This window comes from Bubalus kerabau, chromosome 16 (assembly GCF_029407905.1).
Source record: "Bubalus kerabau isolate K-KA32 ecotype Philippines breed swamp buffalo chromosome 16, PCC_UOA_SB_1v2, whole genome shotgun sequence".
In the NCBI taxonomy this organism is placed as follows: Eukaryota; Metazoa; Chordata; class Mammalia; order Artiodactyla; family Bovidae; genus Bubalus; species Bubalus kerabau.
Genome location: NC_073639.1, coordinates 62,887,346 through 62,913,128, shown reverse-complemented (window position 1 = coordinate 62,913,128; position 25,783 = coordinate 62,887,346). Strand labels below are relative to the sequence as shown.

At 36.5% G+C, this 25,783-nt stretch overlaps 1 protein-coding gene across 5 annotated transcripts in view; it reads right to left on the bottom strand.

Annotated features, from left to right (window-relative positions):
- MED13L (mediator complex subunit 13L) overlaps positions 1-25,783 on the bottom strand; it is a 280,536-nt gene that overhangs the window by 102,527 nt on the left and 152,226 nt on the right. For 3 of the 5 annotated variants that reach the window (XM_055550352.1, XM_055550351.1, XM_055550355.1), the window contains 2 exons: positions 20,648-20,731; positions 18,313-18,369 (listed from right to left, as the gene is read on the bottom strand). In XM_055550352.1, the coding sequence (XP_055406327.1) occupies positions 18,313-18,369; positions 20,648-20,731 (141 nt within the window). The remainder of the gene's footprint in view (positions 1-18,312; positions 18,370-20,647; positions 20,732-25,783) is intronic. The other 2 variants (XM_055550353.1, XM_055550354.1) reach the window with 1 other exon arrangement.

Sequence of the window (25,783 nt, the reverse complement as noted above, 5' to 3'; positions counted from 1 at the left end):
GGTCTAATTAATGTGTTCATTTTCAGTATTTCCTAGATATTATACTTGATATATTTATCATTATCAGACTGTTGCTATTATTTTTATTAGTAATGCTGGTTTCCAAGTACTTTTTGAAAAATTTTTAATATAACTACCAAAATACATATAAATTATTATTGGTTCAATAGGATTTTTTTTTAAGCTTCATTTTAAAGTACAGCCAAAATAAATAAGGTTTTTTGGTGTATTTATGCTCAATGAGCATGTTTCATTTCACATTTGACTTCAGTGCCTATATTTTGATTAGCAGTTTCAAGTTTTTTCCATATTAACATACACACCTTTCTCAATTTATTATGTTTATCTTCTCAATAATTTTATTTCACTCAAACAAGTACTTGTTAAATTCATATACAGCTGACTCTATTCTAAATTATGTATCTTACTTTTTTTAGGGAGGGTGGGTGGGTAGGAGAGTAGTTGATGGGTACTAAGTATCATAAAATTTAAACAACTGTTACTTTTTTCATGACTTAGAAACAGGTAATACAATCCCCCATATGCCCTTTTTACCCATTAGAACCAGGCCTGATTATTTTTTCACGCATACTTGACTATAATTACGTCAAGTTTTACATAGCATAAGCATCAGTCACTTTTGATAGGACGCATTAAAGGCTAAACTAGATAAAATCACTGCCAGGGGACATGTCCAAATGCAAGGGCTATTATAAAACAGGTACTTATAATTCCAACGCACATTTCTGGACAGCCCAGAATTTAAATCTCAGAGCCCCAATCACTAGTTGTGTGACCTTAGGCAAAGCACATATCTCTCTGAGCTTTACTCTTCACATCTGCAAGATAATCATCTATCTCTCTGTAAAGGTTATTATGAGGATTAAATGAATGTTCATTTGACTAGTAAATAAATGTTAGGCACACTTCTAAGCACTTTATAAGTATTAACTCATTTAATTTTCGTAACAATCCTGTGGTGTAGGAACAACAATTACCTTTCTTTTACAGATCAACTGGAAAAAAAGACATTAAGTAACTTTACTCACCTAAGGTCACACCACTGGTGAGCGGGAAACCTAGGGTTTGAATCCAGGCAGTCTGACCTCAAAGTAGGCACTCAAGTACCGCACTAAAGTGCCCCTCAAAACACTGAAAGCACTTGCCCGGCACCCAGCATAATAGTCAGAAGGATGATAAAGCACACCGTGCAAGGCCGGGCACAGAGCGCACAGTCCCCCAGAGGCCCAAAGGTGGCTGAGGGCCACAGTGTTAAGACGACATATAAAATACACAAGTACTCCAAGATTAAACTTATACCCAGTACAGAAATCTCTAAAAATACAAATTAGTAACACTGCTTTAAGAACGTAAAAAGCAGTGAACTGTATTAGAAATCACTCTCCGCCACTGAGAGCCTAGTTTTTTCTCTTAACATTGTTAAATGAATCTTACAAATAACTAGCAGTTGAAACTTGGTATATGTGTGTGTGTGTGTATATATATATAGTGGGTTATATAGTGAGTAGCCATTTCTTTCTCCAGGGTATCTTCCCAATCCAGGGATAGAACCTGTGTCTCTTGCACTGCAGGCCGATTCTTCACCTGCTAAGCCACTGGGGAACCCCCAAGAAATACAAGGGTAGGAAGAAGAAAACAACAATCACTAGTACTTCAATATCATCATATACAGTTTGAGATAAATATTTAATTTTCCGATGATGACAGCTATAATACTTTCTTTCAATTCTGAAAAAAGATGAAATTTCATGAACTAAACTAATGTAAAGGTGCTTCAAGACAGAAATGTTCTTCAATTGAGAAAGAAACATTAACTCCACTTACAATTGTTTTATATAAAGAATGCTTTCTCCACTCTTTATGCTTAACGTAAATTAAGTTCAGTCAACGGACATGACTGACTGAATCCAACTAACTAAAATGGTTTCTAAAACAATTTAAATAAGTTTCTATAAAATCTGAGTCACATGTTGAGAAAGTGATTACTAATTAATGACAAACGCTGGAAATAAAATTCATCCTCTTTCATTGTATAGATGACACCAAATCACTCATTTGGTGTTGCTCTAGCGTAGTATGTTTCAGCTTGGTTCCATATATGCTAATGAATTAGAAGAAAAAAGGAACTTCTGTTCTTCTAAATTGGGTACCCTATGAAAAACAACTTTCAGGCAGAGCCAATACTATTCAGATGGATACCTATTCAAAAGGCATTTATTTACACTTTCAGTATACTAACATCAACAGTCCTCATAAGCGAGCCTTCAAATTCCAAGCCCTGTACTAGCTAGCAAAGGGCAAGGAAAGTAGTGTTGAAACATATTCAAGTAAACTGCCCTTTCCCTACCATACTCAGAACAATACTTTTACACAAATCAAACAAAACTCTTACACAATATTTCTGGGTTTTCTACCATAATAAAGGCTTAATTTGATATGATTTTTTTCTTACTCTAATTTACAGGACAAGTAAGACTCAACATACCTTTCAATTCTCCAAACTAGTAATAATTAAGTTTTAATATTTAAAATAATCTTTTTAAGTATCTTTTTTTGCCATTTTAAATCTATTAATCAAATCAGTGAGCTCAAATAAATCCAATTAGTTAAAGGCACTCCAACTGTGGTAAATCAGCATTCACATCAGTTTTGGGAAGCAATTCCTTATATTTCAGGAAACTTAAAACTTTTAGGTTTTCAGCTTTTATATCTCATTTGATTTAACATTAAGCTAGCACTGGTTTTTATTATATGTTCAAATAGGTTTCTAAGCAAGCTATTGATCTGCTATTTGAAGAATAAGCAGGCTTGCCATCCTGCAGATACTTTTGTTGACTGCAAATACTTTTGATACATCCTGCAGTCGTGTCCAACTCTTTGCGACCCCATGGACTGTAGCCTATCAGGCTCCTCCGTCCATGGGATTTTCCAGGCAAGAGTGCTGGAGTGGATTGCCATTTCCTTCTCCAGAGGATCTTCCCGACCCAGGAATCGAACCTGGGTCTCCCACACTGCAAGCAGACACTTTACTGTCTGAGCCACCAGGAAGATCGAGATACTTTTGTTAACGAGCCTTAACGCCCTGTTTTTAACTGTACTTGTTTAAACACAAGGAATATTTTCGTTTTATTTCATATACAGTGACAAAACAAGGCAAGGATTCTTCATATGAATGAATTTTATAAAACTGTAGAGTTCCCTTAAACTTCACATATGTTTACATACCCATGGCTGATTGCACACTATTTCATATTATACTATGTCAAGGTAACTGGCAGATATGATTCCTGCCAAATCTTGCCCAGTAAGCACTATTTCACACGGGCCATGCTCTGTCCCCTGACACTACACCATCAGCAGCAGCACCACTTAAATTCCAATCAGTTTCCTGCCTCAAACTTCATACTCCAATTTCCAGCCATACCCTTCCCCCTGCCCCGGGTATGAGGGGGACTATTGGCTCATAAAATTAGCTCACTCAAGTATGCAGAACAGAGCTGTAATCTGATATGAAATGTGTGGGAACCTGGTTCCATCTTGCAACATAACATAATTTTAAAATTGCCCTTTAACTGGAGGAAATGGATTAATAGGAAATTTGGCACTTGAGTGGACCAAACATTGCAGGAGGCCCAAGTAGATTCTTGTCTGCTGGGAAAGGTGGTCAGGACCAACACAATAGCTTTTGAGTATGAAGAAAAACAACTTGATTCTCTGAGAGCAGAATGAAACTAAAATTAAAATCATACGCATTTACTATGGAAAAGTTCTTAAAAATAACAACCCCCTCACTTTTTTAATGAACTGTAATGAAAAATTACTTTATTTAAATACAAATATTCTAGTATCTGTTGCGTGCCGGGAGGTTGATGGATTGGATTTTTTAAAGCAACTCCTTTAGAACACATATGAAACACACCTGCTATGATACACAGTTCACTTTTAAGCCTATAAAATGAATTGAGAGGCAGTGGGAAGAACAGAAATCTAAAGGTTGGAACCACTTACTGGAATTAAACACTATGGAGCTCTGTGCAAATTACTTAACCTCTTATTTAAAAAGCTAAGGGGACTTTCTTACCTCACAGGTTCCTCCAACTCCAGTCACATAACAAACCAGATTCTTTTATTAAAAAGTAGCATTAAGTAGTTTCAAAGTCCACACTTGGAAGCTGGGAAACTGGATTAAAATGTAAAGTGTTTTTTCTTAATTTTATGGTAAATTAAATAAAAATTACTAGTACAGAGATACAATATTAGAGTCCTCTGAATAAAATTCTGAAAGAATACCTAAGAGACCATTCACAGGGACTACCTCTTACGAGTCTGGGAGCAAAACAGCTGAAGAGGGAGGTTTTTGTTGCCTTCTACACTACCTAATTTTTCCTAGAGCATTTATTACTTTTATAATTTTTTTGAACCTCCAATTTTTAAAAAACTCAGGAGCACTTAAATCATTGCAGGCTATGTAACACAGAAGAAAGCACAAGGAACTACAGACGGGGAGAAAAGATTACTAGTCTGCCTCTGTCTAGCTCTGTGACCTTGGGAAATATATTTGAGTTACAACATTATAGCTTTCTTATGAAAACAAGAATGAGACTGCTCAGTGTGTTACTATCCCACTGGACTCAATTTTATATTAACTGGTCTTAGGTTACTTTTCTCTCATTTAGCCATTAAGTGTGTCCATCAAACGGTGAAATAACAGCAGGACCTAAACAAAAGTAAGACAGAGTGCAAATTAATTTCCCTATAATAAAAATAATTAACAGCCCCCCGCCCAAATCTAACAGAGTTCTGAAAATGTTTAATTTGCGGAAAAGAAAAGAAGGTATAAAAGATATACTTGGTGAAAACCCAAAATCTATTACTGACAAAGGTGAATAAATATACACTTGGACCTAGACCTGAATGTTTTATTAGAATGCTTTCCAAACATATGCTAGAAAAGTAATTAAATTTAAAAATTATTATCAATCACATAAATTACAACTCTGCTGGAGTTAGGATATTGTCTTGTTTCTTAACTGACTGATGGTCATACTTTCTGTCTATAAATATTAACCCAATTATTGATTTCCCTAAAGATGGATCTGAATGCATGAAATTATTCTTTGTAGTTTAACATTCGCCCTCTTAACAGAGAAAACTAAGGTTTGTTATTTTATTGTCCTTCTCAGCTTCACGTGACCAATACAAGGGTTAGGTGGTTATCAGGCAGCTTTCTCAAAACTTCCTACTAACATGCATCTCTTTATTGTACTTTTTCCCCGTTACACACCTCTTGAATAAAACATATTGTTAAATATTAAAACTTAAAGTTTTCCTAAGCATTTAACCTATGCTCAATTTTTAAGCTTTGAAAGAATGCTGCTTTTTCTCACACCTCATCTAATACATAAATGAGGGAACGGTAACAATTTTCTCCTCCGAAATTCTAAATTTGGCTAAATGCCACAAATAAAGTGTATTCTTAAATTACTATTAAGCACCAGTCACTGAATATTTAGGCAAAACTTCAAAAGACGGGTAGAAACTCACCTCTCTGTACCCCTGATCTCTATTCCTTTGACCCAAGGATTCAAAGTGATACCTAGAAAGACTTCCAGTTTGACAGTGCTAGGGGAAGAAGCAAACCAGGTGATGACCACAAGGGAGCCCTCAACTGAGCAGCTTGCACCTTAGACCCTTAGGCCAAGTGCCCAACCAATGCCCAAGGCCTGGAAACTCTTTCTTCCTTCTAAATATGCATTTAAATGTCCTACTTGGGCTTTATAGTGCAAGCAAGGTCTGTAAAAGAAAAGCAAGATTAGGAATCTCCTTCAAAACCTTGAACACTGTCATCTGTCTTTTCTTGTGTTCCTTCTCCACAAAATAGTTTTCCATTGTCTGCAGTTAGCCCAGGAGGTAAAAAGCGAAATCATTTGGTTTTTGTTTGTTCTTTATGACGTCACACCTAACAGTAAGCCTGTATACTTTTTATCTTTCTCTAACTTTTTTCATTTTTTGAAGGAAGATAGTACTTATTCTTTGTTTGTTGAAATCATGGGCAAGAGCCCTGGGAAAACAGAAATCCCGCTGTGCCCTGGTCCCAGTCTAGTCTTGCTCACCACCACTCCTTACAGGCTGAGGAATGCTGGTGTTGTTAGTCACTAAGTCGTCTCCGACTCTGTGTGACCCTATGGACCATAGCCCACTAGGATCCTCTGTCCATGGGATTCTCCAGGCAAGAATACTGGAGGGGTTGCCATTTCCTTCTCTAGGGGATCTTTCTGACCCAGGGATCGAACCTGTGTCTCCTGCTTGGCAGGCGAGTTCTTTACCACTGAGCCACAATAATAAGACACAAGGACCCAGCAAGCAGTTTGCAGAAAGGTCCTGCCCTTCTCCTGGCACTTTTTAACTCTGTTACTAAAATTCTCTAGGTCTCCACGATCTCATCTGTAAAACCAAGGTAAATCACACAAAGCTCCAAGTATGTAGTGAAGACTGGAAATAATTTATGTACAACATTTAGCACAGTATCTCAATGAATAATATTCCTAGCTTACAAATATTAGCTCCCTTTCCTTCCAACTTGAAGTTTTGCTACTGAATATCTCTATCTTGGTTGGCTTTTTATTCTACCATTTCAATTTGACTATGAGAACACATCCAAGCCTATACTGCGGACTCCGGGAAGCATGACTGCCTTTCTGCTGATGCCTTCTCTTTGAGTCTGAAGTAGATGCCAATTGATTAAACCCACACAGAGAGGCCAAAGTGGCACCAGGGAGCGCTATAAAGAAATCCCTGTTAATTCTATAATAAGGCTTAGATGCCTCTCAATTGCAATAATGTGAGACATTGATAGATTCAAAAAAAATTTATCATGAGCAGTAAGAGCCTGCAGGTTGTAAATGCTAAAATCCTTGGCAAGAGAGAAAATAAGACAATACAAAAGGCACTAACTAAAAACAGTCCCAGACTACGTTAATAAAATCTGCAGAAGCAAGGAGTCAAGAGCAAGAGGGAAAAGTTATAGATGAATCTCCATAACTCAGTGGCCAGTTTGGACTGAGCCATCAAAAGAAGCTTGGTATTTCTGTTTAAGATCTTTAATTCTCAGGACAATGTTTACTGGTGGCTCTTTTGCAATTCTTAAATTCTAACAACTACTTTAATTATTTAGACATTACTAAAATGGCGTTTAAGTCTCTTATCTGTACTCACGAACTATTACAAGTAATCAAAGCTTCATTAATGTAGAAATCTGCCATGGTTTTAAACTTGCTATTTTGATGTTATGCTCTTTCAAAGAACATATCCTTAGCCCACATTCATTCACCAAAATAAATAAAAATCCCAAATCTATCATTGTGGCTTAAGGACAGAACAGTGTCTACAGGCAAAATTCATTTGTGGCTCAGCTCTCTACCAAAAATGAACACCTAGACAGTTTCTTAGTACAAGCACATAAATTCAGTGATACACAGATCCTGCAAAGCAATTCATCATCTTTTCTACATCTTGGGCCCACAACAGAGAAATGTCATAAAAGAACTTCTATGTAACTGTCATGATCACTTGAGGTCTCCTATTAGAAATTATCTCTTATCTTCCACCATACCTTCCTCTTGAGATGTCAAGTCTTTGCTTAAGACACCACTGGGATATGTCTCCTTGCTATTTTCCTCTCCACGATTGTACCCCAAGTCACCCAAACCTCAGATCTGACAAAATACAGTTAATTTCATGAATCTTTTCTCTCCACTAGAACCCACATCAGTATCTTACAATTTTCCCCTTTAGTGCTTAATATTTCACAAACCAAGACACCAATTATATATAGTGTCTTATCTCTAATTGCTTTAAGTGTTTATATCTTGCCTTCCTGACAATAGTAAGATCTTTGGAAGGACTTTGTCAAGTTATTTTATTCATGTTGACCAAACACCAAAACCAAACCATTAAAACAACAACAACAAACTGTTAGAAAAGCTTTTCAGAGAACACAGATAACAAAGTAAACAAATCCTGAAAGTAGTAAACTTCCTATATAGTCCCACAGGTACATACTTGGATTGATCTTCAATACATCATTACTATAAAGTAAAATAAAGCGATGGAACAATGGGTAGGTTGCGTGCACCATGTGGTATACTATGTGTATAGAAAAGGGAAATAAACATACACACTGTGTATCTGCATAAACTAATCTCTGGAAAGACAGAAAGAACCTGGGGGCTTCCCTGGTGGCTCAGATGGTAAAGAATCTGTCTCCAATGTAGGAGACCAGGGTTTGATCCCTGGGTTGGGAAGATCCTCTGGAGAAGGGAATGGCAACCCACTCCAGTATTCTTGCCTGGAGAATTGCATGGACAGAGGAACCTGGTGGGCTACAGTCCCGGGGGTTACAAAGAGTCAGACACAACTGAACAACCAACATTTTCATGTTTTTCCAGGTTCAACATGATTTAACACTAGGAGAAAAACTGACTGGGCAGTAAGTGGAGGAGATATTTTCAGTTATGTAATTTTGTGCTGTTTAAATTTTACACTATATACATTTATTTCCCATTCTACACAATAATTTAAATAGGATAAAATAGCTTTTCGGTTAAAGAGAAAACACTATCAGATATGTGCATTTTAGTGAATTATCATGAGAATTAAAATGCTATGCTGTGCATGAGATTTATTATGATACAGACACATACAAAATCATCTCTTGGGTATCCATGGAGATTCTAAATTCTAGCCCCTATATTAACTCTGTAATTAGATAAATATTTACCTCAAAAAATTTATTTACAATGATCACTCCTACAGTAAAGGTATAATCATTAACCTTACTAGTGAAGTCAGCATGAAAAACTGAGGAAAAATAATGGTTGTGAAACTAGAAATGCCTAGACCTGAATCCTCGACTTTCTAGCTATGTGGCTTCCCAGCCAATCACTTTAGCCTATCCAGTCGGCAAATTTCCTTTTAAGGGCAGAGGTCTTCAAATTTAGGTACCAGGGCCAACTACATCCCATTGTAACTGAGAGTGGGGGTTCAGCTGCTTGCCTCTGGAAGGTCAATAAAGAGGCCAGTTGGTGAAAAGAAGAGTTTGCTTTATTTCAGAGGGTGGCAACCAGCAGGAGAGCAGACTCCTGTCCAGCGGCTAACTTCCCACCACTGACAATCGGTGGGCAAGAGCTTTTACAGACAGAGCGAGGCGGCAACATGTAGAAACAGCACCATTAGCTCTGACAGTCATCTTGAAATTGGTTTCTTTGAGGCCATTTCTTGGAATTAGGGTAGCTTACGTCTTGACCAGAGTCTGGTCATCATGTAAACTTCCACCTAGTGGGGATTTTAATACTTATAAGACAGCTCAAAGGACATGGCTCAGAATATTATCTATAACCCCTGAGGTCCTTGACTTTGCTCATTAGGTCTCCTTTGATGATTTTTCTTTGTTTCTCCATTTTCTCACTTCTTGGATTAAACTTATTCTTTGGATAAATTTTTCCACAGACAAAAGGCAAGCTGGGGATATGAGTGGGGTGAAGGTAGGGGAGGACCATTAGGTCCTGCTCCACTTCATGGTCACCTATTGTTTTGTAAATAAAGTTTTACTGGAACAGTCTATTGCCTATTTGCTAACATATTGTCTATGGCTGCTTTTCCAGTGCAGTGTGGGATGTGACTAGTTTTGACAGAAACCATATGCCCTTCAAAGCTGAAAATATTTACTATGTGCAGGAAAAGTTTACCTGCCCCAGCCTAAGAATAAAATACAGACAAACCACATCTTTGTTGAAATTTTTTTAAAGTGCAGGAATGCTAAGCAGGCAGCAGGTCAAAACTACTTTCAAAATAACATGAAGACATTATCCTTTTCACTCTGATTTTCTCCAAGTGCAAAATGGAGTTTTCCAGAGACTACACGGTGTTTTATGTCACAACAAACTATAAGCAGAAGCAGACACAAGAATACAGCTGTTTTCCCTTAAGCCAGACTTTAAAGAGAGTCACAAAAACAGTGCCACTCTTCTAACTAAATATTTTCATCTTTTAAAAAGTGTTATTTTAGTTTAAAAAAAGAGTTATTTGTGTTAACATATAATGGGCTTGTTACTGTTATTTTTTAAATTTATAAACATTTTAACTTTTCAGGTTTTATTTCTTTAAATACTGAAAAGTATAACCCAATAAACAAAAGCTCTATTGGGTGTTCAATAACGTTCACAGGTGTTGTGAAGTCAAAAAGTTCAAGAAACTGCTATACTATAGCTCAAATGTATCACAGCGCCATGATTAACTGGCCTACTAGAACAGTCTATACACTGGGCATTGACTGAGGATAAACACGAGGTAGTTTATTAATCATGGACAGTACCAGGAAAATCAATGGCACCACCACCATTCTGTGCAAGTTGTTTTTGAAAGAAAATTTGACAATTCGCAATAGAAGCTCCTTGGAGTACTTTTTAAAGAAATTTATTCAAAATTCTGAAATAAGGTCAATGGAAGACAGGTTGTCCTTACAATACTGTATCAGGAAAATAGCTAATCCAAGGATTAGCTAGTGTCTCAGTTCCTCGACTATGTACCCAACACCCTCAGAACACTGCGGCAAATTCACACAGATGTGCCGGGATATTTTAGATTGGCAAGGCCAGGGGAATAAAGTGACATCTGTTGGACTCTACACAAACCACTAGCTCAAGGCAGTCTACAGTCTCAATATTACACTATACTGCATTCATGGCAATAAAGTCAGATCTGTAGGGACAGGAAGTAAGAGCAGTGACAGCCAACCTGACTCCAAGGTCTGGGAAGCTGCATGGTGCTCAACAGACACATGTGTCCTATTTATAAGCAATGTGAGGTAAGAAAAAAAATAAATTTTCTTCTTTCAATTTATGTACATTATTTGTTCAAATAGCTACTAAGTTGTAGGTGCATATATACCAATTAATTTTCTAGAAAAAGCTAGCTACTCAAATGATCTCTGAATTGGTTTTCACATGTTACTTGTTCTTTCACTAATTAATGAGTTGATTAAAATATATGGCATTTATTCATTTTATATTTGCAGTAGAGTCCAAATTTTACCTATCATTCTTCACTCCATGTCAAATATTCTTATCTAGATCATTCTTCTCACTTCAAGCTACATAAGTGATAAATGTGTTTAAGAAGGAAAAAGAATAGAAAACAACTGTCCCCTTTTTGGCACCCTTATGAGGAACAATAGGGAAAAAAGCGAAGTAAAAAGCAAGTGCAAAAATATGTTTCTAGAAGGTTTGACAGATGCCTATTCAAGCAAGGGGAAAATTCGGGAAGTATCTACTACTTTTAATTCATGCTTTATATAAATAATACAACTTCAACATATATGTGCTTAGTCACTCAGTAGCGCCCAACTCTTTGCAACCCCACGGACTGTAGCCCACCAGGCTCCTCTATCCATGGGTATTCTCCAGGCAAGAATACTGGAGTAGGTTGCCATGCCCTTCTCCAAGGGATCTTCCTAACCCAGGGATCAAACTCAGGTCTCCTACATTGCATGTGGATTCTTTACCATCTGAGCTACCAGGGAAGCCTTCTGATGTATCAGTTCAGTTCCATTCAGTTGCTCAGTCGTGTCTGACTCTTTGTGACCCCATGAATCGCAGCACACCAGGCCTCCCTGTCCATCACCAACTCCTGGAGTTTACTCAAACTCACATCCATCCAGTCAGTGATGCCATCCAGCCATCTCATCCTCTGTCGTCCCCTTCTCCTCCTGCCCCCAATCCCTCCCAGCATCAGAGTCTTAATCCAATGAGTCAACTATTCCCACCAGGTGGCCAAAGTACTGGAGTTTCAGCTTTAGCATTACTCCTTCCAAAGAAATCCCAGGGCTGATCTCCTTCAGAATGGACTGGTTGGATCTCCTTGCAGTCTAAGGGACTCTCAAGAGTCTTCTCCAACACCACAGTTCAAAAGCATCAATTCTTCGGCGCTCAGCTTTCTTCACAGTCCAACTCTCACATCCATACATGACTACTAGAAAAACCACAGCCTTGACTAGACGGACCTTTGTTGGCAAAGTAATGTCTCTGCCTTTGAATATGCTATCTAGGTTGGTCATAACTTTCCTTCCAAGGATACAAACAATATTAAATAATCTGAAAATGGAAAAATAAAATGATACACAATGCTATTCCTGAATTATGATCATTTAATTCTGAAAAGCTGAAAGGTTTCATTCATAATACAGTGAAGAGTATATACAGTGCTCTAAGAATCTAGGAAACTTATGAAATAGGTTTTAAATAACCTGTCAATCCATTCATTCATATTAATTATCTCCCACTTAGTCCCCAAAACAACCAATATATAGACATCAATATACCCTTATTATTATTCCTACTCAGAGGTTGGGGGGGGGGGGGTGTGAAATAAGAACAGAAACTCAGGATACAGCAAGTGGATCATTTTGACTATGTACACTAACAGCATAACCAGGAGTCATAACACAGTCCTAAACTTCTGTCATTTATGTCCAAAGGAGCAGTCTATTGGATGGTAGATGCAGGCCCATCAGTAGCACTTTTAATAATGTATATATTTGTGCATCCAATTCCTGAAAAAAAATCACATGTACACGAAGTTCTAATTCCTGAACTCAATACTGATGATTCTGAATCTTTACATGGTAGGTCAGGATGACTGGTCCTTACTCAGCTGCCTCATCCTGTCTGATATCATCCTCACATCAACTCCAACCTGGCGGCTCAGGGACTTCAGCTGCTTCTGAAAATATCTGATGTGTTCAAAGGAGTTACAGGAGCACTACATGAATCCTTAAAAGAGATCAGATATACAATGTGCCAATGGCCCAACTGAAGGCTTCTTCTCTATGATATATATACTTGGAGGAATTAAAAGAGCTCTGAAACTTGGGAAGCTTAGTTTACAGTAAATCAAAGCACAAATACAGAATGCTTTGTTCCACAGCAGCTACAGAACATACCCTGTATTGTACTTCAAACAGAGTCAAATGATACTTCGACTGAAGCATCCTCTGGTTTGAAAAGCACTTAGCAAGTACTTTATTGAGTCTTTCCTGGGTATTTTTAACTGCATATATTTCTAAGGGTTGGGGTAAAGGGAGGCCTTGTCATTATTAGGGTCCTTTATTAGTGCCATTATTAGTAATCTATCTTTTTGAACCTACAAAACATGCACAAAGTGATCAAGGTTAATACAAAAGAGTACATGTTTAATTTAGCACGTGAACATAATCATGTGTCTCAAACCAGTAAAGTTTTTAGAGACCAGGTAAAGGAAAGGCTACAGGGATAAAGTCAAAAAGTAAAAGCATATAATCCCATTTTTTTCTATTTTCACAAACTGGGTATTTAAGGGCTATCACAATGTCTTATTTCTTTCCTAAAAAACTCTAGTTGAAATCAAGGCCTAGAAATAGTCAAGGATCCAACAAATCTTTAGGAGAAGAAAGTGGTCATTTCAGGGATGTGAACCATACACTGATATAAAGCTTAACTTTTAGATCCTGAAATTATAAATAAGAAACAAAGTGGCATGCTTACACTGAAACTGATGTAATACTTTAAAGTCCACTGAGACAAAGCTCAAAATTCTCCAGCTAACAGTCCAATTTTCTCCTTCAGTGAAACGTACCTTCTACAGTCTTTTTTTTTTTTTTTTTTTTTAAAAACAATTCACCTAACAGAGAAATACCTGAGTCAACTGTCTTCAATTACATATACTAAGATGAGATGTTTCTTTGTTTTCTTACATTTTCAGTACCAGATAAACTCAGCAAACAACACTGGGTCAATTTCAGTGGTACATAATAATGCTTCAAATGTTCCCCATCAAGGTTCTTTCTAGGCTCTTCTGTGTGCAACCAACTAGAAAAGCCTCCTTTTTTCTATGAGGTCTGTTAAGAACTCAAAACATGTTAAGTCTGTTTACACTAGCAGAATTGCAACTCACAGGCCAGCAACAGGTGGCAAAGTCCAACAGGGTAAAGTCTGCTTTCTACTTACGGAATACTTAAACTAAAGTAACCATCATAAAGAGAGCCCAACTGCTCAAACCTGAAACATGAACAAATCACTAAATAATATTGAGAAAAGACTCATGCAAAACTGACAATTATAAGAAACAAATGTTTTAACCCATTTATAAAAGGTAATAGTTTAAAATGGGAATGTAATCTTAAAAACTTTGATATTTTGTTTTACATTAAATCAATTTTAAGACATCATTTTTTAATGGATTCTCATCTTAGTACAAATTCAAGAGAAAAATAAAAAATTTTAAATAAAACACACACACACACACACACACACACACCAAGAATAGTAAAAACATACTATTGATAAATACTGAGGTAAAATGTCAGGAAGAAAAAACAGCTAGAAAAGTTGCCTCAGGGGAGCAGCTCAAAGAAGAGAGATCAAAGTTAACTTGAGTTGCCAGAGAAGACAGAAGCAGGGTGGCAGGGTGGAGGAAGAACGGGAACAAAAGAGAAAAGGAGTTGAAACCATACTACCAGGAACTGGGAAGGGCAACTCTGTCTGGACAAAAGGCTTCTTCTGGGGAACAAGAATGCCAGATAAAACTCGGGTAACACCCTAAACACTGACACCACATTGTGGTCTTATACGGGAGCACCTCACCAAAAGCAGTCCAACAGAAGGACACAAAGGGTATCAGAAACATGAGCAGCTGGAAGTCAGAAGATCCAGACAGGCCGAAGACTGTAACAACAGACCAGACCTGAACAGTCCAACGGAAGCTTCACAGTTAACATAATTTAAGATTTCATCTGAACACTCACAGCTTCCATATTCTTTAGCCATAAATATTGAGTTATAATACCTCAAACTTACACAACTATTAAGGAAACCCTACATGAGAAATAACTCACATTCTGTCAGGTTCTCAGATAGAAACCTAACACCTTTGAAGAACCACACTTAATAAAAGCTTCATTTTTATAATGCCCTATGTCCTCTAACAGTCCAAATACATCAAAGAAGTAAACCAACTACTTATAAATCCCACTGGTACCTAAAATTTCTTCTCCCCTCTTGCTAATCTCATTATGAACATTATTACTGCAACTAACACAAACCCTTTCTCTAGACACATTCTTGAAAACTTTCAGACCTTTTGGAACAGTAATCAAATCCCTTGAATTGGTAAATAAAGGAGTTACTTCCTGCTTACAGCCAAAACAGAAACACAATGAAAACAGTATGTTCCTGGTGGTAGACAAAGAAGGCAGAAAAGATATACATGCATATGTGTGTGTGTGTGTGTGTACATACACTGAGGACTTGCCCAGATTCTACAATCTCCCTGGAAACATTTTAGAAATAATAATGCTAAAACTAAAGTCCACAGGATTCAGTAAGTCCCACAAAGTCAGATAATTAATGGGAGACCATCTATATTTCTGGATGGAGCAGTGATCAAGGATAGCTCTGTTTCCAGCTTAGTTTCGGTCCTCTAGCAGGAATTAAAACAATGCTATTCACAAAACCTCTTCAATGTATATATATGTTCAACTATATATCTATATGTATACAGATATATAGGTATATTTTTAAGGAAAAATCCACCTGCAATACAGGAGACATGAGTTCAATCCCTGAGTCAGGAAGATCCCTTGGAGAAGGGCATGGTGACCCACTCCACTATTCTTGCCTGGAGAATCCCATGGACAGAGGAGCCTGGCGGCTACAGTCCACAGGGTTGCAAAGAGTTGGACATGACTGAAGAGACTTAGCACAACACATCTCTTACTGTAGGGTGTTTAAAATCCATTTTGAAACTGGACAGTATATATTTAAACTGTGAAAACCCATTACTGATATTCAGGATATAAGTTTTTATTGTGTACTTTTTAGACTACTAATAGGACAAAATACAAAAACCAACATTGATGATTGCCTTTTGGTTATTTTAAAAAAAAAAGGAAAGTAATTTTTAAAAAGTGAACAAGCTACTTCCGGTTGAGCCAGTCTTTCAATTTAACACTCTAAGCATCATGTCTGTGAAAGTACAAAGCAGAGTGCGTGGTATATGAAGGATACTTTTAAGAAGGATAGACAGTATCACTAAGACTCATCAGAGGCTCTTATTAAATGTCTCCTCCCTTCCTAGTAATAGATCCAACAGTTTACCACTGTGCAGATACCTGTGACAAAATATAGCAAGAAGTCTACATTCCTATCTTCATTTCAACTCCCATTTATAACTTAGGCTACCACAACCTGAAATTCACTTCAATGAAACTGCTCATGTCATGTCCATCATGACTGCCTAACTACCTTTTAGAATGTATTTTATATGTCCTCACTAGTAGAGACAGCTGATTAATCTTGACACTTTAGAAATTCATGACTTTGGTGATACCAAACCCCTTGGGTCTGTCTCCTTTCTCACTGACCTTCCCTAGTCTCCTTTATGTATCCCTTTTCTCTACCCATCCTGTAAATGCAGACGCTCCCCAGGACTCTAATCTCATCTTCTCACTTTTCACACAATTCTCAAATTCAACAGACATAATACATAGTACCTTCTGATATATCTTCCATCAGATAAGCTAGCGGAAAATGACTACATATTTTATAGATCCACCAAAAGCAAACAAAAAATATGGTAAAATTATTATGTATGATTAATACATCCAAATTGTCCCATTACTTTTCTAAATTAATTTCCCATCATAAATTCTTAAAGGCACCATACACGTGCAAATTAAATTTATAAGGAAAATTACAAGGCTATCACTAATGACCTTATTTTTCTGGACACCAATAAGAGATTCTCATTACTTTTCACAATGAAGTGCCTGTTTAAATATTTGCTTACCCTCTAGTGAGATCCCTTTCCCTGAATTTTTATCTCTGCATCTCAAGAGGCAAACACAGATGACTGGGGCTATAATATAAGGAAAGTACAGGAAAGAGGAAGATGGCAAGGAAAACAAGAAGAGGTGAAGAGACAGGGGAGGGTGAGGAAAGAAAGGGAAGGAAAGTTTTAAAGTGCTAAAGAATATTGGTACCTCAAAACATTCTATCCTGTTACACAGAAACTGCTTTTTGCTACTAAAATCAAAGGACAAGTACATCTCTTGCACATTAGGTAATATAAGAACATAAAAAGGAAGTTACAGAAATAATCCCAGGCTTAAGGGTCAGGAAAATATCCAGATGAGATGGCACAAAAGCACTCAGAGTAATACACTTCCAATTGTGTACGTGCATGTGCATCCGCTAACAACACACACAAGGGTAATTAAAATATCTGAAAACACGTGAGGCTACTTGGAGCATTACACAAGAGCAGGGCAGGTTTGCCCATGAGGAAGAGATGGCAAATTAATTCAAAAAAATGCACTGGCAAGTTCGTATTTGTGTTAACTCAGCTACCATAAATTTGATACCAGGAAAGATCAAAGAGCCAAATTGCTATTGGGGACAATCAATTATTCTGTTAAAAATGGCATTCAAAGACTAAGGAATATAAACTTCAAATTCTGTGGCAGTCAAATGTGGGCTGAAACTAGACTAAAGTAGAAGACAGACATCTTTCCAATAGAAAGAACCTCCCCCACTGGATAATTTTTACGTTATCTTAAAAGAACATTTTTTTACTGGTTTGTTTTTAAGAATACTCTGGAAGCTAAGGCTTTTTCAAGTTCAACATGCCTTAGAAATCAGAAATTTTATTTGTTTGATGTCAGCTGTCACAACTTTTTAGGACAAAGCCAAGTTCTCTTTCCTACTGATTATATTTCCAAGAATGAGTAACAAGAGATACACTACTATAGCAAAAACAAAAAATGATATAAATTTCTTTTATCTTCCTGGACCTGCCTGGTCAAATCTGTGTGTGTAAATTTATACACATATATAATTTTTCTTTAATTATCCTGAACATCATCTCGTATCAAACTTTGAGAACTCTAATTTCAGAGTCCTTTAACAAATAACTTATTTTTACTATCAATACAGAGAGAAATGATAGCTCAAAAAAAATATATTATTAATCGAACTCATGAAACCTAGTCATCAATATATTCTTTTTGTCGCCACTATTAACAGTTATTTTAGCTTACTTAAAATATGCAGTGTGTTAAGTGGTGCTTTTGATCTAAAAGTATCTATATGCTAGTATCAGTTTACTTAATATTTAGAATATTATTGTTTACAGTATGTTCTTTTTATTTGGGTCTAATGATATCAAATTAGGGAATTCCTAAAAATATTAATTTGTACATACAATGTATTTAGCATTTGCAGCAAATTTTCCTCTCCATTGGTATTAAACTGGTATGTACTAAAAAAAAGGAAAAAGAACAAGAAGCTTAAAGAAGATTAATTTGTTCTTCTTATTTCTCAACTAAATTATAAACTAGTCATATAAATTAACTCATTTAATCTTCACAATAATCCTCTAAGATATCATTATCAATTCAATAACAGCAAAAAATATAAGTTCAACTCAGAAAAACTAAACAACTTTTATAAAAGCAAATAACTTGTAAAAAGAGGTGTAGGATGTGATACTAACTCTTCTAATCCTAAATGATCTCCCCTACAGCACTACCCTATCCACCCAAAATGACTTAAGCACTGAGATTCTATTCAACATCCAACAAGATACTTTATTTTCCACTCAGAGAACAAGAGTGAAAAAGTCATTACCCCTAATAAAGTTTTATTATACCATATGCCAAATTTTTTAATAGAATCTTTGCTTTGAAATGTTTTCTAATCGTTAACACCTTCCAAAATAGCTTTTTAAAAGTATCAATATTTCTACACGAAAAGCTGCACAAGATTCAACCACAACTATAAAGTCTCAAAATAATAAAATAATTTACACTGCTCAGAAATCAATAGCCTCCCAGGTACACAAAATCAGATATCCAAACATATTACATGTATTATTTACATCTGGTTTGCTCAAGTTAGGAAGACTCTGAGTATCTAAATACAGTATAAAGATATACAAGCTATAAAAGAAGTACATCTGACTGTTAAACATTATTTTTTATATTAAAATAGTAATTGCTACTCCTTCAACCACTCCTATTTCTACATTTAGCTACAATAGCTACTCCTATTTCTACATTTCCTCTTCATCCACAAATTCCTCACAAATCATCACACAAATATCTGTACCTTTTGGTCAAAACTTTCAGGACTGGCTCAGTTAATTTATCAGAGACCAGTTGTGAGAATGTACACTGAGCATGGAGAGGCGCGCTAAGGATGGCAAAGGAGAACCTTGCACTAAAGCAAGACCATGCATCACCATTCAGACTCTCCAACAATAAAAGCCCAAACTTTAACCAGCAGGAAAGTTAAGTCCTCTATAAATTTAAAGAAAAAGCTAAGATGAATTATGTCCATGAAACATTCATCAGTTAGACAAAATCAATAAAAATAAAAGGAAAATGAAGTTCCTCTCCATCATTCAAAGCATCTGTAAACAGAATCACACCCAGACACATTAGTACCTTTTTTCTAAAAATCATTATCCTTTTTCAGGCAAACTTTGACACCCACAATACCTACTACCTACTTAAACACAATTTTAAATAAATGCTAAGTGTACTAAAAGGGGGGAAATATTTCAAGGAAGTTAATGATGATTTGGCAAAAAGAAAAAGAAAAGTCAATCCCTAATTTATCTGATTTGAAAAATCCCAATTTTCATAAATTAGGTTTAGTTAATAAGGAGATTCCACAACCATTTAAATCAAAGCTTTATGACATACAGATTGGAGAGAAGGCTGGTATTATCAGAAGATGAGGCAGAGTAGCCAACTGAAATTCTGGCCAACTAACCAAACAACTGAACCTTCCACAAGGGCTTCAAGAGCTCCTGTCTACAGCCACTAGCTGGTACCCTTAGCTTAGGACAACTTCAAAGATAGTAAAATAGAATCAAGACTGTGTCCTCAGTTCTATAAAAATGAAATAATCACCAACCTCCCATTAAATTCACACTGTGTTCAAAGGAAACTGAGATAAATATTAGATTTTGATGGTTTTGGATTTTGATTCTGGCTTGATTGATCTAAAATTCCATGTTTGTTTAGTATCAAAGACTGCCTTTAAAGCCTTGCATATGATACATGATGGTTAAAAGTTTAGGACTGTTTAGATAAGTAATTCCCAGTCCTGGTCTGGCAACTATCAAGAACGTGTTGACCAACTTTTAAGGGGATCAAACAATTCTAAAAAAACTGTCACCATTTTAATTCACTTGACTATTGATGTAAAGTTATGCCACATAACACTTTAAGGAATAAAGATAAATTAGAATAATGAGAATAACAAAATAGAGTAATTCAATTCCAAAGAGTGTGGCTATAAGGAAATCAGACATGGGTTACCAATAATTTTTCTAGCTGAATTTAATATTCCACAAAAACTTAGTAATAGAGTATTTAATAAAATGTGATCCAGGAATCTGTTTCAAACATCTAAACTATTAACATTATTGGAAAGTAAATAAAAGCTGCTTCCTCCATTCATCTCTTCTCCAAAGATAGTTGCAGTCAAGCAAAAAAAACCAAAAGACCAAAAGCAATGCAAAGACTCACCTTTTGTTGACTGGCTTTTCATCTTTTTCATAGGGTCGGACAAACCATTTCCCAATCCTAACGAAGTTCTTATCCATTAGGCACCTACAATAATTATATCAAGAATACAGTTTTAATAACAAATTAGCAAGTCACTGAATCAATAATCAGATAAGATCCACCACTGAAAATAAAACCATTACCAATTAAATTGGCAAAATGTTTTCTCATCACTTAAAATTTTTACACTATACTAAACTGAAAGAACTTTCTGACTTTGGGCACAGACTTTCATTATATATTATTCTTACACATTAAAAAAAAAAGAATTAAGTTGAAAAATTCCTGAAGCATTTTACACTTCTGAATTACTTCAAGTTCAATCACACCTCTGTGTGACTTTAATTCTTCTGTGATCAAGAATGTTGGGAATACATACAGCATTTCTTATGAATACCTCAGAGAAATTCTTCCAAGTGTCTGATGCCCTTTTTTCCAAGTTTTAATGCTGGACTTGCTTGGTGTGTGGCAGTCAATTCTTTAGCAGGGATTTTGGTAACAAAAGCATACCAGAGCCTCTTTTTTTTTTTTTTTTTTTTTAATTAGAGGCTAATTACTTTACAATATTGTATTGGTTTTGCCATACATCAACATGAATCCGCCACAGGTGTACACGTGTTCTCTTCAACCAGGTACTTTCCTTTTGTAGATATGGTAAAGCACTTCATTATGGCTTTGCCAAAACAAACAAACAAACAAACAGAGGAACTGCAGTCATTTCTTCACTAATGAATATTTGCTTTCTTCATATCTAAATTGTGCCCTGCTTCAGTTTTCACACCACTTTATGTACATTATTTTCCCATGTCAAGTCACAGGGTACTCCTTCTGAAGACATGTTAATGGCAACTGAACTCAACTAATACCAAAAATGCATACAATTCAACCGAAGTGACAACAATACAGATAGCTATGAGCGAGTTCACTGGAATACAGGCAGATGGCAACTATATCATAACTGCCACCCAGTCAACTGTGAGCTGCCATCATTTGTAAAGAATATCCCTGATTTTGAAAATATAAAAATGTGGGAGAGAATGTGCATTTTGAAATTGATGAAATACAGTAATCTCTAACACTATTCAATGAAATGATACATATTTTGTAAGAAAACCTGTCAGAAAGGAAGATGTAATTCTTCTATACAAGGTTGTACCCACCAGCAAAAGAGCTGCACAGCAATTCTTTATTGAATATTCAGGCAATTCTGCACGTGGCTTTTGCCTCTGTAATTCCCACTCCATCAAGGAGGATGGAAACAATTCAAACCTTCACCAAACTCATTACAGATTAGATGCCTTAGTAAATGGCAATAGTTTCTGTTGGCCACAATGTAACTCCCTGTGGGCAGAGCCAATTTAAAACAGTGTTGCATCAAAAAGCCACTGGCTTCAACTAGCATTATTTTGAAAACTATTTCTACAACAAACTTCCTTAATTTACAATGAAAAAAAAAAAATCATTTTCAAAGTAACCAGACTGTTCTAAGATTATAAATAAACTTGCTTTTTAGGATTAAAGACTGTATGACTCCATTAAAGTTAGAATAGAAATTGAGGAAAACCCATAAGATGAAAGTGCTCAAGAAGCAAAACTAAAAAATAAAATTAACAGTTTATTCTCTAGTTAAGGGACTTAATTGCATTTTTTAGGTAGATGACATATATCCTGTCACATTCATGCAATTCTTTATTCATTTTTAAAGTCCAAGTTTATCTTGTAATTGATTAATGTTTCTTTATTCTCCAAAAGCTATTACTAAATTGAAGGTATATCTTAAAATCAATAATGGAAAGCAACAGGACATGTACAGAGTCACACCAAACATTAAACACTGTCTTCTACTGACACTCATCCTCACTTACTAAATACCATTTTTAAATACTATATTCATTAGCTTATAAGTCTTAAAGGTCAGAATTCAAAAAACCCATTTGTTCAATAACAGAGAAAACATGAATTTACAGTTTATGGAAAGAAAAAACTCCAAGGCTTTTGACAGTATAACATCTCTCATTAAAGAGGACAACGTGTAGTCTGTTTCAAAACCCTTGCCCTTCTATGAAGTAAAAGCAACAACTTCTATTCACAATTTTCATTCCAGCACAAATGAGGGACTGGAGTGGAGGAGCAGCAATGCACAGCCCAGGACAAAGGCAAAAGGCAAAAAGCTAATGAAAATGCTGAGGGTCTACTCTGTGCTAATACATCTCCTGGAGTTTCCACTACAGATCATATTTCTTTGTCAGGCAATGTCAACAAAAGATTATTACCACTGATACACAAAACAGCCATGGAAAGAACTGCTCCTTCAATCCAAAAACATCTGGTTCCAAATCAGAGTCATAAATGACTTATGTGATTTTTCAACCAATAACCAGTGTCTACGTGATCAGTGATTTTCCTCGCACTGGAAGGAAAACATGAGAATGCACAGTTGCACTGGATGAAGCCATGTTTTTAATACTGTTCTAGATCTGTGACTGCCTGCCTGCCTGACTTCTGCATAAGGGAGCTATCACAAGTAACCCTGTCACCAGTGATGTGACAGAACGTTAGCAAAGTCACCAAGTACCTCAGAGAAGGCTGGGACCAAATGAGTGAAGATGCTGAATGTGCTCCCTCTCTATCCTCTGACTCCCAACTCAATAGAGAAGTACAGACATGCTGTTAGATGTAGAGATGGGTAAAGAAGTTTCTTTTTAGTCAATGAACAGGTTAAAAGAACTCAGCAACTATCATTATTAATTTTTATACTCCACAATCTCTTAAATCTCCACTATGGCTGATCCAAAAAACAAACAATCTCTCTCACACACACACACACTCTCTCTCTCTCTCTCATAAACACACACAGTGATACACATGAATCCTTCAAGACTAAGCAGTACAGAAAGTATTTCCATCTGGAGTCTTGTGCTTTATGCTATGGGAGGAACTGTGAGAAGACATGTGGCTCTGCTAAGAAAGAGAGTTCTGCCACCTGACTGATACCTGGAACTATGCTGGCTCAGTAGCAGATAATATATTGAGATACTAATAAGTCCTTGCTTCTCAATCATTTTGGGGTCATTATTCATGTAATATACTTTGTATATTTGGAGTTATGATATGCAATATGCTTTATGTTCTGCTCAAAAGTAATAGGTGCTCAATAAGTATGTCAGAAATGAATGCTATACGCTGAGTATTTTCCTATTCACAGTTTAATACTGAAACTCCTCTTGTTTGTAACCACTAATCAGGGGCAACCTCACATTGTTATTTGAATTTTCTTGTGTGTATGTGTTTGGGGCAAATATATATATTTCATTTCCTTATAGCCCATCACAACTCACTCCAGACTAAAATCATAGTGGATACTCAATATGTGGAAAATTAGATCAGATCAGATCAGATCAGTCGCTCAGTCGTGTCCGACTCTTTGCGACCCCATGAATTGCAGCACGCCAGGCCTCCCTGTCCAGTGTTAACAAATGTTTAGGAATACTGGCACTAGTATTCATATGCTTTAATTATACCTGAAGAACAAAATTAAGCTTTTTTTTTTTTAAAGAGAGAGAATGCTGTGCTATGGCTCAGCTGTGTCGGACTCTTTGCAACCCCATGGACTGTAGCCTGCCAGGCTTCTCTGTCCATGGGACTTCCCAGGCAAGAATACTGGACAGGGTTGCCATTTCCTTCTCCAGGGGGTCCTCCCAACCCAGGGATCGAACCCTTGTCTACTGCGTCTCCTGCACTGGCAGGTGGATTCTTTACCACTGGACCATCTGGGATATCCCAAAAGAGATAATGCTAAGATATAAAAACTACAGTATATCAGAAATACAATTTCCCTCTTTTATACCGTATTAACTTTTATTCTTTTTGAGAGACAAAATTTATATTTAAGTTGACAAATATGTAAACCTAGAGATATACCTCATCTGCCAAAAACTGCTTTAAATCAACGTTACAAATAGTGCTAAGAATTTCTATCAGTTAACCCTGGCTATCCACTCAGTAATCCCACTCATTATTGTTGAGATTTAAAAAATTACCTTACTACTAAAATATGACAAAATTCTGTAAAGTAGTACAACAATGTCTTAAAAGATCACAATGTGCTTTCAGATTTATAAAGTGTTCTGTAAGTAATATTCTAGCTAAGTATTTCTTTTTGGAAATAATCCCAAGTCCCCTACTACCTCCCTAAAAATCACTATTTCAAGAAGAGAAGAAACAGGAGCCAAAAAATAAAAAAGAAATCCAGTTGTGCGTTTGTGTACACATGATTCTGCATCATGCCAAATGGTTCTAAATAATTACATTAATTGACTACAAGAACAACCTGACTCTGAAGTTGGCAAGCCCCAATCTCTAATCCCACAACCACGGGCAGACTTGACGTAAGATCACAAGAGCCACAGCGGTAACCACAGCATAAATCAGCAATCCATTTCCCAGGTAGGATAGCTGGGAGGTTTAGAAGGGAGCCAACACTGGCTGCTGCTCCTTCTGAGCCCTCATATTCCATAGGTACTATAGCTTTCCTAGATATACAAGTCCAAGCATAGCATTCCTCCACCACATCCTCAACTGAACTGCCCCTTCGTGCAATCTACTTACAGGGCTGTTCAAATACACCAAATTTTATGTAACTTCATACCTCACCAGCATTAGTCTTCACCTCAGCAGCCCAATCTATATCAAACATGTATGCAAAGAAGTATTTTCCCAAGAAACTGCAGTGCTCCCAATTCCCAACTAAATAAAAGAAACCCCATTTTTGTGACTCCATGGACTGTAACCTGCCAGGCTCCTCCATCCATGAGATTTCCCAGGCAAGAATACTGGATGGGCACCTATTCCCTTCTCCAGGGGAGCTTCCCGACGCAGGGATTGAACCCAGATCTCCTGCATTGCAGGTGGATTCTTAACCATCCGAGCCACCAGAGAAGCCCAATTTAAGGTTAAAGAAATCTTTTTCAACGGATCCCTTCTATCTTTCGGGTTCCTACTGTGCCCGAGTGGATGCTGTCTCCTCCAACCAAGTAATCCCTATTATTTACATCCTCTCCAAAATCTCTGTAAGGCTAAGGCCTTTTGTAGGACTGG